The sequence below is a fragment of the Rhinatrema bivittatum genome, chromosome 4, assembly GCF_901001135.1.
Source record: "Rhinatrema bivittatum chromosome 4, aRhiBiv1.1, whole genome shotgun sequence".
NCBI classification, from domain to species: Eukaryota; Metazoa; Chordata; class Amphibia; order Gymnophiona; family Rhinatrematidae; genus Rhinatrema; species Rhinatrema bivittatum.
Window position 1 is genome coordinate 190,703,718 of NC_042618.1, and position 14,068 is coordinate 190,717,785.

The 14,068-nt window shown below is 44.8% G+C and overlaps 1 protein-coding gene across 2 annotated transcripts in view; it reads left to right on the plus strand.

The window, feature by feature from the left end:
• Positions 1–14,068, plus strand: part of NEK4 (NIMA related kinase 4) — a 140,365-nt gene that overhangs the window by 69,761 nt on the left and 56,536 nt on the right. For both annotated transcript variants that reach the window (XM_029599439.1, XM_029599440.1), the window contains 3 exons: positions 2,168–2,290; positions 12,380–12,511; positions 12,636–12,702. In XM_029599439.1, coding sequence (XP_029455299.1) covers positions 2,168–2,290; positions 12,380–12,511; positions 12,636–12,702 — 322 coding nt within the window. The remainder of the gene's footprint in view (positions 1–2,167; positions 2,291–12,379; positions 12,512–12,635; positions 12,703–14,068) is intronic.

Here is a 14,068-nt window from a genome sequence, read left to right on the forward strand (position 1 = left end):
GAAGATGAAAGAGGTCAGACTAGATGGGCGTTTTTGTCCTTATCTGCCATCGTAGTCTGTGGCTGTGTATCATTGAGTGAAATTGCAAATGAATTCTCTCTCGAGGTTCTAGAAAAATCTGAAATCACATGAGCAGAACTTGAGTGGTTTCTGTCTCAAGAGGAACTTCTGTATTACACTCCGCAACAGTCAGTACCAATGGGCACTGTTTGGGGTAATGTAATGCACCTGCTGAACTACAAGAGATCTCCAGACCTCCTCTTTGCTCTGCCCTCACCAGAATGAGCACTTCCTTGGTTATTTATGGGCATTTAGAACAGTCTTAAAAATAGCAGGGGTTAGAATTTACCCAGACTGCTCAAATTTTCTCCAGGAGGCTTCCAGGTTCCCTGACCTCCCACCTGCTGCCTGTTTCTCTTGTTGAATCTTGCGGACCTGCAGCGAGCTTGGCAGCTGCGCAAGGAAAGAGCAGGACCCGAGAGGAGCATAAGTACCATGGTGGATGAGACCAAAGGTCCATCGAGCCAGGCAATCCTGTCTCTGACAGTGGCCAATCCCTAAAAGTAGATTACATTTCTTGCTGCTCTCACCCCATATCAAGTGGTGGGTCTCCCTGAGTCACCTGGTTAGTAACTGTTTATGGACTTTTCTTCCATGAACTTGTCCAAACCTTGACAACATCCTTCAGCAACAAATTCCACAGCTTAATTGTGCAATGACTGAAAAAATACTTTCTCCAGTTGTTTTTAAATCTGCTGTTTTTTTGCTTAAAGAGTGTCCCCAAGTCGTAGTGTTATTTGAAAGGTAAATAACCATTCCTTATTTACCTGTTCTACCCAGTCAAGCTTTTGTAGACCTTTTATATCCCCCCTCAGTTGTCTCTTCTCCAAACTGAAGAACCCTAACCTAAATTACCTTTCTTCAAAAGGCTGTTCCAACCCCTTAACCATTTTTATTGCCCTTCTCTGTTTGTTTTTCAACTCTGCTATTTCCTTTTTGAGATTGGATGACTGGGCATTGTAGGAGATGGTCCAGAAACCAAAGTGCAGGCAGCATACAGCTTGAGGAACACAAAAAGAACTGTATTGTGTCTGCAGAGGCTTCCTCACCGCCCACTGACTTTGAGACAATGTATTTCCTGTTTAAAATGGATAGCAGAAGCCATGGGAACAGCAAGAAGAGTAGCTGCTGTAGAGACAGCTTAAAATAGCTCTTTTGTGTTCCCTGCTGCCATCAAATAAGAGCAAGTGGGATGGAGAGTGAATGCAAAAGTCTTCCAGGTGTGGGAGTGACTGCAGGGGGAAGGTAGGAGGTGGGTTGAATGCTGGCAGAAGTGACAGACAGGGGATTGAATGCAGGTGAAGGCCACAGTCATGTTTGTGTTTTGGGAGGGAGGATAAATGCAAGGGGAAGTGACAGGTGAATAAGGCAGGGGAATATAAATCTGGGGGTGAATGCCGAAGGAGGTAACATCTGAGCGGATGAATGCTGGGAGAAGTGATAATTGGGGAGTGAAAGCAACTGCGGGCAGTTGAGATTATTGCTGGTGGAGGTATTAATTGGGCAGTAGATGGAAGTTTTGAGAGTTGAGTGCTGGAAAAAGGTGAGACTCATACAGGATAAAGGCAGGAGGGAGGTGATAGTTGGGAGAAGAAGGCAGAGGGTGTTGAGAGGGTTAATGTGGGGGTAGTTTACAGTCAGGGGTGAAATAAAGGGAGAAGGTGAGAGTTGGGGAAAGTCAATGTTGTGGAGGAGGTTAGAGTCAGAAGAGGTGAATGCTGGGGAGAGCTGAGAGTCTGGCAGGATGAATATTAGGAGAAGGTAAGAGTCAGATGGGGTGAGTGCTGAGTACTCGTAGAAAGTGAGAGTTAGAGGTGGATAGTGTAGTTTTGTGTAAATGTTTAATTTTTTTTTTTTTTTTTTTACAAAAGGGATAGGGTATTAATTACTTTTTCCTTTCTGTCCTTGTTCTCTCTTCTATCACTCCCTCTCACCCGAATCTTCCTTCAGCTGTTTGCATACTCACATTCGAGAGGGACAATCCTGACTGATTTAATAGAAAGGAGATTTATATTTTAAAAAAAATTGCTAGTTTATTACATTCATTACCATCAAATGTATTTTCCAAGACCATAAAATTATTATTCTATTATTTTCCCCCCTTTAGGATGAAACTTGTCCTAAGAACTCAGTTGAAAATGAGGTAAAATCAAACAGTTCACTGAAGCCTCACAGCTCTTTATCTGAGCCCTCCCTATCACGGCAGCGAAGACACAGGAACAGGGAACAGGTGTGTAGTGGGTAGTCTGGACAGCCTAAAATGCTTTACAGTCCTTGCCAGATCCCATCACATTGCTTTATCGCCTGTGGGTATGGACTGTACCCTCTTTCTGGACTGCAGTAGTTCATTGTAGTCAGTTTAAAAGTTGACTCCATTGAAATGCTTGATAGTACTGTATAATGCTAAAATTGAGTTCTGTACATTCTTCTTAGACGAAAATAACTTCCAAGTTTATAGTTCCTTTTCCTGTAATTTAGAAGCCAACTTTGGATGCCATGATTTCTGAAAAACACCAGCTGAGACATTAGCAGAGAGCTACTCATAGAAAGAAAGGCTTTCTGGCAGGCCCAGCAAAGGATTTAAATGCCATTGGATGGCAACAGTATTTCCTTGGTATGCAGTAGTCCACAGATTGTGTCACAGTCAGGTAAAGGTATTACACCAGCAGGAGCAGCTCAGGGCTCCAGAGCAGAGCAGGGCAAGGTCTGTTGCCTGACCAGCCATCTCCCCCTTGGGTTAAACCCACAGATTCTGGTGGCCAGCAGGACTTAGCTGGCAGAGTACCTGAGGCAGGAGTTCAGACAGAAGATGAAGCAGGCAATGGGCAGGGCTGGCAAAATACAGGCAGCGTCAAAGATCGAGCTGGGTCAGGTACCAGGAGTCAATCCAAATGTAAAGGAAGCAAGGCGGGCAGGAGCAATAAAGGCAAGGCTTGGAACACACTGGCAGAAACAAGGTAAAAACCCAGGTAGGAACAAGGTAAACAAGGGCAAACTGGGACAGGGATACAAGGTAGGATACAGACAGACTAGATGAACCACCAGGAGGCTTGGATAAGACAAGGGCAAGACAGGGAATACAGAGACACGGGAGGGCCACTGAGAGGCCCACAGGGAAGCAAACAACAGACAGGCAAGGAAAATAGGCCCAAATAGAACAAGACAAGAAGGCCTAAACAGGCCACACTGAGAACATGGACAAGGTAAGGCAAGAAGTTGGCCAAAGGAAGGAGCCAAGATGATTCGATGATGAGGCCCCAAGCAAACTGTGAGGGAGGGTTTTATAGGGCTGGCCTTGCTGTGTCATGCAGTCTTCAAGTGGAGGCTAGATCAGGATTGAGTGTGGCTTACTGTGGGCCCCTGCTGGCAGAGGACCTATCTAGCAGTAAGTATAGTGATATTATGGAAGGTATAATTGTCACACCTTTAAGCAAGCCTTTTTTTTTTTTTGTAAAGCACTACTGGCTTTTGACTCAGCTGCTGGAAAGTACTGTTCTAATTCCAGAACAGTTTCTGTAGGAGAGGGTTGTGTGTTAAGATTTGGGATTAAAATAACCTGAGTTTTACAGGTAATGGTTTTCATCAAATTCTAGGCACAGATCCCAGTATCATGTTACCAAAATCAGAATGGCAATACATCATAGTGGCATGAAGAAAAGATGTATTGGCGGAAAAGAATTATCACAAAGAGATAAAAATGAAGGATTAACTTTGTGCTAACAATAAATGCAAGCACTTTCAATCTTTCTATACACCAGTATGCTTATTTGTTGATGCATGCTAATTAATTTGTGCATTCTGTAATACACATGTTTTATTTACTTGCATTTTGGGTGCAATAAAAAGCAAGGCTGTTTGCAAAATTCAAAAATCAGATCTTCTAAATTTATTTGCAGCACAGAATCAAGGTGCTTTTGTAACTTGTTTTTAAAAAATTTCCATATGATTTAATGACTTTGCCAAATGTAATTTAAAAGGAAATATTATTACAATTTTTTATTAAAGTGCTTGCAGCAATCAGAATATCTGTAAAATGTTATAGCTGGTTGACATTCAAAAGCCAATACAATGCATATAAGAACATAAGAACATGCCATACTGGGTCAGACCAAGGGTCCATCAAGCCCAGCATCCTGTTTCCAACAGTGGCCAATCCAGGCCATAAGAACCTGGCAAGTACCCAAAAACTAAGTCTATTTCATGTTGCCGTTGCTAGTAATAGCAGTGGCTATTTTCTAAGTCAACTTAATTAATAGCAGGTAATGGACTTCTCCTCCAAGAACTTATCCAATCCTTTTTTAAACACAGCTATACTAACTGCACTAACCACATCCTCTGGCAACAAATTCCAGAGTTTAATTGTGCGTTGAGTAAAAAAAACTTTGTCCGATTAGTTTTAAATGTGCCACAAGCTAACTTCATGGAGTACCCCCTAGTCTTTCTATTATCCGAAAGAGTAAATAACCGATTCACATCTACCCGTTCTAGACCTCTCATGATTTTAAACACCTCTATCCTATCCCCCCTCAGCCGTCTCTTCTCCAAGCTGAAAAGTCCTAACCTCATTAGTCTTTCCTCATAGGGGAGCTGTACCATTTTCCTTATCATTTTGGTAGCCCTTCTCTGTACCTTCTCCATCGCAATTATATCTTTTTTGAGATGCGGCAACCAGAATTGTACACAGTATTCAAAGTGCGGTCTCACCATGGAGCGATACAGAGACATTATGACATTTTCCGTTTTATTCACCATTCCCTTTCTAATAATTCCCAACATTCGGTTTGCTTTTTTGACTGCCGCAGCACACTGAACTGACGATTTCAATGTGTTATCCACTATGACGCCTAGATCTCTTTCTTGGGTTGTAGCACCTAATATGGAACCCAACATTGTGTAATTATAGCATGGATTATTTTTCCCTATATGCATCACCTTGCACTTATCCACATTAAATTTCATCTGCCATTTTGATGCCCAATTTTCCAGTCTCACAAGGTCTTCCTGCAATTTTTCACAATCTGCTTGTGATTTAACTACTTTGAACAATTTTGTATCATCTGTAAATTTATTATCTCACTTGTCGTATTTCTTTCCAGAAAATGTATAAATATATTGAAAAGTAAGGGTCCCAATACAGATCCCTGAGGCACTCCACTGCCCACTCCCTTCCACTGAGAAAATTGTCCATTTAATCCTACTCTCTGTTTCCTGTCTTTTAGCCAGTTTGCAATCCACAAAAGGACATCACCATCTATCCCATGACTTTTTACTTTTCCTAGAAGCCTCTCATGAGGAACTTTGTCAAACGCCTTCTGAAAATCCAAGTATATTACATCTACCGGTTCACCTTTATCCACATGTTTATTAACTCCTTCAAAAAAGTGAAGCAGATTTGTGAGGCAAGATTTGCCTTGGGTACAGCCATGCTGACTTTGTTCCATTAAACCATGTCTTTCTATATGTTCTGTGATTTTGATGTTTAGAACACTTTCCACTATTTTTCCTGGCACTGAAGTCAGGCTAACCGGTCTGTAGTTTCCCAGATTTTACAGACTAAATTATCTAGCGAAATAAATGCTGTTTTGATAAATTAAAGCCCATAAAAGAGACAAGCCTGATGCACTGCCAAGTCTATTTCCTCTTCATCCGAGCAAGCCAGACCATACCAGTGGGTTGTGCATTCCAACCAGCAGGTGGAGACAGAGAACAATGACTCACTGATGTCCCTCTCATATAGTTCACCACAGACATCTGTCAGCCAGTATTTTTCTATCTCCTACAGGTGGTGGACATGCATCCTGAACGCCAAAGGACGTTCAAAAAAAAACTTAAGACATGGCTCTTCAGCCAAGCGTTTCCCTGAAGACCTTCTGTATGCTATCAGTCTCTCTTACACTTCACAGCACCACTTAATACAGTTTAAAGGACCTTTATCTCTATTTGGTTATGCTGTACTTACACTTATATTTTTATCACTATTCTTTCTCTTCATGTACTTACTTTTTGTACTCATATTTGGTTATATTGTTCATATATGATCTTGTTCTTATATGTTGTATTCTTCTTCTTCTTCTCCTACCCCCTGTCAACTCGTTCTGTAGTTGTTTATCCCAGTTAAAATCTCCCTGTTTTTTGTAATTCTAACTTCAGTTATATGTAAACCGATGCGATATGATTTCCTTGAACATCGGTATATAAAAAGCTTATAAATAAATAAATCCTTGCTTGTGGACTTCGGCCTGCCAGGATTGAACAGGCGGTTCTGACCTCCTGTAGTGATAGCTTTTGCTCCCTCCCTCAGTTGAGTGTCTGACAATATAGGACGGGAGTGAGGTGAAGGCTGGTATCCTAGCCCTCCTCCTGACAGAGGGAGGGTGCCGGTAGAGTAAGGAAGCTTTGGACTCAGCTCTGTTAATTGTCTGTCTTCCTCTCCTTCTGTCATATCCTCCTCTCCCTTGCCTTTTCCTTGCCTCGGTTTCTATGTTATTTGGCTGCAGATTTCAGTGGGACGAATACATTTGCAAAAAAAAAATAGAAAGAAATCTCGCGCCAGCAAAGGCAGTAGCAGCGACTGTGCACTGAGGAGGGGCAGGATTGAAAGGCCGCTTTGTGAGCAGGGGCTGGAGTGATAGTTGTGGAGCCAGTCGGAGTGCCGTGGCAGGTGCCATTTTGAATAGCATACTAATACTGTAGCACGCAAGGGGGAGAGATGGCATTGGGAGAGCAGCACGGGAAAAAATTGTTCGTCTGCTCTGCCTGTCATATGCGGGTGATTAGCCCTAGGAGATCGCTTAGCATTTGCCAGAAGTGTGTGGAGGCTCAAGGAGATGCCTCTGAAGGGGAATTTGTCTCAGCAGGGACATCAGGAGCTCACAGTTCACAGAGGGGAAGTGTAGCCACAGCTTCTCCCGAGGGGGAGGGGGGGTGAGAAGTCTTCCCCGCGGCTTCTCCTGCCAATTTCCACAGGAGAGAGCTTGGAAGGGGCTTTACCTTCTCAGGGAATGGATCTTTCCACTGTGTCTTGGGTGGAATTTTTTAAAGGTCTGCAGGTTTTTTGTAAGAGGCAGGAAGGATCCTGGGTGGAATCTCAGGATTGTCTACATCAGCGTTCTCCCTCCTCGGGATCGCAGAAGTGGTCAAAGGAATCTTCATCCCACCCTCAGACAGGTAAAGCCGAGAAGGGGACAACATGCTGGGGAAGAAAGTGAGGACATGGATACTTTGGGAGACTCCTGTGAAAAGTCTGGATCCTTGAAGGGGGATCTCAACAAGGCGTTTTTGGAGTATGGGGAGATTCCCCCAGAGGCAAAGCCTCTTTTACAGGGACAAGATGTCAGGTTTGATTTTACAGACCCTAAGCTCTGGGGTATGAGGAGGCCTTGCCTGCTGCGGCTCAGGAGCTGAAAAAGAATCCTGTGATAGTTAGATTGTGAAAGGCATCCTGATTTTTTCCTCTATTTGAGGCTGCTCATGAATTGATTGATTTGGAATGGAGTTCTCCTGAGGCTAATTTTAAAGGGGGTTGCTCATTGGTGAGTTTGTACCCTATGGACCCTAAAGCTAGGGAGTAGCTGTGGTTTCCCAAGGTAGACAACCCTGGTCTGCACAGTGATGAAATGCACCACCATTCCAGTGGAAGGAGGTTCAGCTTTAAACCAGGATTGCAAAACTGAGCAGATTTTGAAACAGGCCTTTGAGGCAGTGGCTATGAACCTCCAAATCTTCGCATGCTGTTGTATGGTGGCCAGGGCCGGATTGCAATTAGCCCAGGAGGCTCAGGAAGCTTTGGTCGAGAATGGCCCATACCTGGAGCTGGGAGCTGCATTCTTGGCAGATGCAGGTTATGATTTGGCATGTATAGCTGCTCGGGAGGTAGCTTCGGTGATTGCAGCCCGGAGACTACTTTGGCTATGGAACTGCTCCGCGGATACTATTTCAAAGTCCAATCTTACCAAGTTGCCCTTTAAGGGGTGCTTATTGTTTGGAGAGTAATTGGAGAAGATGGTGGATCAATGGGGAGAATCCAAATTTCCTCAATTACCTGAGGACAGGAAATCTACTGCCTGGTTTTTGTCAGCAAAGGGATGATTTCGGAGCGCTTGGCATTTTCACTCTTCCAGATGTTCAAGTAGTCCGAGGTCCTGATCATTTGCTAGGTCTCTGTCTTTTTGCACAAAGAAGCCAGGTAAAGATGGTGTCACTGGCTCCGGAGCTCTTCATTCCTCCCAGTGAAGTTTTGGGGGGCCATCCTCTGGTTTCAGATATAGGCAGCCGCTTTTCTCAATTTTACTGGAGGTGGCCCCACATCACTTCCGACTAGTGGGTCTTGGAAGTGGTGCGCGATGGGTACACCTTGGAGCTTATCCGTCCTCTCTGACACTTTTATAGTTTCTCCTTGCCATTTCACAGAAAAGTGGGGAGCAGTTCAGGTCACGTTCTGAGGCTGTTTGCTCTGAATGCCGTGGTTCCAGTTCCAAGGAATCAGGAAAGCACAGGCCATTATTCTGTCTACTTCATGATTCCCAAAAAGGAGGGCTCCTTAAAGGGAGTCAGTCGAGCCCTTCGGATTACCCATTTTTGAATGGAAACCTTAAAGTCAGTCATCATGGCGGTACAGAGGGGAGAGTTTCTTACTTCTCTAGACCTCTCAGAAGCATATCTACACATTCCAGTTCTCAAACAGCATCATCGTTACTTGCACTTTGTGGTTTTAAACTGCCATTACCAATTTCAAGCGTTGCCTTTCGGCTTGGTCACTGTGCCCAGGACCTTTTCAAAGGTGATGGTGGTGATGGATGGGGCTCTCTGCAAGGAGGGAATTTTGGTTCATTCATATTTGGATGACTTACTAATCAGAGCGGTCAGATGCAGAGAGTTGGGTGGAATCGAGCAGGGTGGTTCAGTTGCTGCAGCACCTGGGATGGGTAGTGAATTTGGCCAAGAGCAACTTGCAGTTTTCTCAGGTCCTGGAGTATCTGGGTGTCCAGTTCGATACAGCTCAGGGCAAGGTGTTTCTTCTGGAGTCCCGCATTCAGAACATCTGGGGGCAGGTCTGATCTCTGAGATTGGCGGTCTCTCCGTTGGTATGGTTCTACTTACAGATGCTGGGATCAATGGTCCTGACGATAGAGGTGTTTCCTTGGGCACGCGCACATATGCGTCCTCTGCAGAGGTCCCTTCTGGCCCGCTGGACTCATCAGTCTCAGGAGTACAATATGCCGTTGATCTTGCTGCAGGAAGTGAGACAACAGTTCCTCTGGTAGTTATGCTGGGGCCAACTGGAGAAAAGAATGGAGTTGGAGACTCCCAATTGGTTGGTGGTCACTACAGATGCAAGTCTACAGGGTTGGGGAGCTCGCTGTCAGGAGCTAGTAGCGCAGGGGCAGTGGACTCCCGAAGAGGCATCTTGGTCCATCAACCAGCTGGAAGCCCGAAAATTTGACTAATCTTTCTGCAGTTCGAGGCCCGGTTAGAAGGAAAAACGGTGAAAGTAATGTCAGACAAAGCGACAGCGGTGGCCTGCATAAATCATTAAGGGGGGACTCAAAGTCGGTAAATCTCTCAGGAAATGGATCTCTTTCCTCCTTAGGCAGAACAGCATTTGCTAGCATTGTTGACTTATCATAAAGCAGGGGTCTACAACGAGCATGCGGACTACCTCAGTTGTCACGAGTTGGATCCAGGAGAATGGGAATTCGTTCCAGAAATGTTTTGACTCATTATGGAGTGATAGGGTTGGCCCTTTCTGGATTTGATGGCAATTCACAAGAACGGGAAAGCGGATCGCTTTTACAGTGGGACCCAGGATGTTCTAGCACTCGGAGTGGAAGAGTTGGTTCAGTCTTGGTCACAGGGCAAGTTGCTCTTTGCGTTTCCGCCGTGGCCGTGATTGGTCAGTTAATACAGAAGATAGCGTGGCATCCAGGATTGGTGTTCCTGGTGGCCCCGGATTGACGCACAGACCGTGGTGTGCGAATCTCCATTGTCTGCTGGTGGAGGATCCGTGGCAGCTGCCTTTGCTTGAGGGGCTTCACAACAATGCGGATTGGTATTGTCTTACGGTTTGGCCCTTAAGGGCTCGACTGTTGAACCAGGGGTATTTGGGTCCTGTGGTGGAAACTCTCTTACAAGCACGAAAATTTTCCACCTCTTTGGCCTATTTCCGGGTCTGGCTGGTCTTTGAACACTGGTGTTAGGACCACTCTTGACTTCCTGTTTCAGCCTCTATTCCTTTGATCTTGGAGTTTTACAGGAAAGTCTGAGTAAAGGTTTGGCCTTGAACACACTCAAGGTGGCTGCTATAGCGTGTTATTGGGGGCGCATACAGGGGAGGCCCCTTTCTTCTCATCCAGACCTGTCTAGATTTTTGAATGGTGTGAAGCACCTTAGATCCCCTTTGCATTTCCCATGTTCTTATGTTCTTATGTTCTTATGCCTTTGTGGGATTTGAATCTGTTCTCTCCTTTTTGGGGGGTCTGACCTTTCATCCTCTGCGGGGTATTTCTTTCTGGTTGCTATTGGCGAGGTGGATTTCGAAGTTACAAGCCTTGTCATATAGAGAATCCTTTTTGGTTATTATGCTGAATAGCGTACAGTTAAGGACAGTACCTTCCTTTCTTCTGAATGTGGTGTCGGATTTTCATTTGAATCAGTCGGTGTTTCTACCATCCTTAAATAGGGATTTCACTGGTCAGGAATTAAGGAAATTGTGGACATTAGATGTGCGGTGGAACTTATTGCGTTAGCTGGAGATCACCAATATCTATCGTAAAATGGATTGGTTTTTTCTCCTTCACCGAGGAGTGAAGAAGAGAGAAGACAGCCTCTCATGCCATGGTGGCTCGGTGGATTAAGGAAGTAGTGACGGCGGCCTATGTGGCTGCCAGGAAACCTCTTCCGAAGCAGATAAGAGTGCATTTGACCTGAGCGCAAGCAGTTTCCTGGGCAGAATTGTGTTTGCTTTCCCTAGTGGAGATCTGTAGAGCAGCAACATGGTCTTCTTTGCATACGTTTGCCAGATATTATTGGTTAGATTTGCCTGCATGGGAGGATTTGGCCTTTGTTAGGGCAAAGCTGCTTGGGCCTCAGGCAGCCTCCCGCCCTTCTGGGAGTAGCTTTAGAACATCCTACTGATATGGACTGACTTGCCCAGATGAAGAGGAAGGTGAAATTACTTCTTACCTGATAATTTCCTTTCCTCGAAGTAGCCCACCATCCCGCCTTTGAGGCGGTTGACTTTCTTCTTTGTGTGAGATCCTTATTAAGGAATGTATTGTATGACCAGGATCTCAGATGCGCATGGATTTGCATTGCACCTGGTGAAATTCGTTCTACAGTATTTGTTTTACAGCTTTTCTATGAGACTTTTGTTGGTGGAGCTGAGTTCAGTGTTTCCGTTATGTTTTAAAAAAAACAAAAAAACGAAAAACAGATTAAAGAATTGAATAACTATATAATGGAAGAACAATCTGTTTAGAATAGTGATTATTGAAGGATGCAATAATTTTTAGGTTGTTTAGTGTCCACGGTTGGCTTTTGAAGAAAAATATTGGCTGGCTCATGTCTGTGGTGAGCTATATGAGAGAGACGTCAGCAAGTCATTGTTCTCTGTCTCCACCTACTGGTTGGCGTGCACAACCCACTGGTGTGACTGGCTTGCCCTACTTCGAGGAAAGGAAATTATCAGGTAAGAAGTAATTTAACTTGTTCCTGGCTTTTCTCTTTTAAATTACATCTGATGCTATTTTGCTTTTATGGATGTTTTATTGTAACCCGCCCGTACTTTGAAGGGCGTGGGATAGAAATAATTTTAAATAAATAAATACTACTTCAATCCTACACCTAAGTACTGTAGATCAGGCTAGGACAAGCTGGCAGGCTCTGAGAGGAGGGAGCCTCTCTTCTTGGGGCCACCAGCTGGTCAGCTGGCAAAGGCTACCTGCTCTTAGTCACAGGAGCTTCAGTGTATAGTGTAAGGAGAGAGACAGGGCTCATGCAAGAAAAATCCCTTCATTCTGCTGCACATTTGAAAGTGCCATCTTCAACCACTCTCCAACTGCAGTCCGGATTGTTCAAAACAGCTGTGTTGCTTCTCCCTGTTCAGCCTCTAGTTACTTAGATCATAGAACTCAGTCACTAAGTGTTAAAAGGGTAATGCCAGACTATCTAGCTAGGAGGCCCAAAAGGAAAATGACAGAAGAGGGTCACAGAGAGTGAAAACAATGTACAGGAAGTTAAATGAAAAAGTATGCACTAGATGTAAAAAGAGGCAAGGCAAGAGTCCAGATATCTATCGGCTTTGTTTAATATTTTTTTCTAGTTAGTAGCTGTTGCTCCTCCGAGGCCCCTGCCATCTCCTCCTAATGTGCATAAACTAACTGTGAAGAAAACCTGCAGCAACCCAGATCAGCCTGGCACGGGCTCAAGTAGTAGTGAGATACGAGTATCGCAGGTATGTATCGCAGAGCCCTGCAAACAGTTGGATTTGTCCAGCAGTCATTTTTTTGTATGAGGTGTGCGCTACAGCCAGTCTGTCCGATAAAAGTCCTCTGAGTGACTGTTTCTATTCTTTTAAGGATCGACCTCTCTCAGCCAGGGAAAGGAGAAGACTCAAACAGTCCCAAGAGGAACCGCTGCTGCCTGGTAAATGTTCTCTTTCTTTCATCTCTTTGCTTGATACCTACTCTGCCACAGATTCCTACAGAGCATTGAAAATAACAGTCTAAAAAATGAATGCCTTTATCTTAAGTGGACATGGTCAAGGTTGAAAAAAGACCTAAAAAATAATTGAAGTTTGTTTGCGATTGTGTGGCAGCAGCAGCAAAGAAATGTAAAACTGACAATCAGTAATGGCATATGTTAATTAGTCTCTTGCTTCAGTTTTTGCTGTGTAACTATAAACACCACATTCCCTGTACGTACCCGGATCAGTCCACACCATGGGTTATGCCTCCCTTCCAGCAGGTGGAGACAGAGAAAAACTTGAAAGACACCCATAGTTAAGCTGGTGTACCTCCTGCATCCCTTCTTTATTTCTCTGTCTCCAGCAGATGGAGGTCGTGCAAACCCTGCAGTCTTGCCCTATTTCTGGGGTTTAGGCTATCCTTTTAAAGTAACTAAGAGTGAACTAGCTATAAGTTGTGAATCAAGCAAGTTTAAAAAAAAAAAAAAAGAAAGACAGAAAAAGGTTCTTCTGCAGAGTTCCCTATCCTCCCAGGGGGTTAGATCCTGCGGAGTCATCCTCTCTGGTAGCAGGTTATTGGAGCTGGGGTTGGTAACCCCACGGGGCTCCAGACAGGTAAGGAGCAGGGGAAGAGATTACTGGTGGTCCAGTCCCTCTCTTACCTTGTGCTGTTCCTGAGCTTTGTGTAAAAAAAAAAAAAATCCAAATTTTATTTTTTGGTCTGCTGCAATCCAGGACCCCTCCCCGTCGGAATCGCCATGTTTTTGACGAATTTCGCCGCGTTTTTTGGGCCGTTCCCCCCCCCCCCCCCCACAATGCCACGGTTATTGGTATGTGTGGCATGTGGAAAACCAGCCGCGCAGCTTTCTAGGGCTGGTGTTTGTTCCAGAGGGTTCCCATCATCCCACTCTTGTTTTCAGGGACAGTGGAGGTTTCGGCAGAACAGCAGCAAGCGGCCGTACAGTGCCAACCGGTGGCCAGGAACCAAACCTGGTTCTCGTCCTTTCAGGGAGGGTAATCCTAGTGGCTCCCGAGTGGCCCTGATGTCCGTGGTTTGCGGATCTCGTCAATCTGACCATGGATGGCCCGCTACAACTTGGGCATCTTCCACAGCTTCTCCATCAAGGGCCTATATATTTCGACCAGGCAGCTCGCTTCTGTCTAGCGGCTTGGCTTTTAAAAGGAGGAGATTGAGGAAGAAGGGCTATTCTGAGGAGGTCATCACTACATTGCTACAAGCCAGGAAAACGTCTACTTCCCTCTCATACATTATGGTATGGAGAGTTTTTGAGACGTGGTGTCGTGAGAGAGAGATTCTTCCCAGAC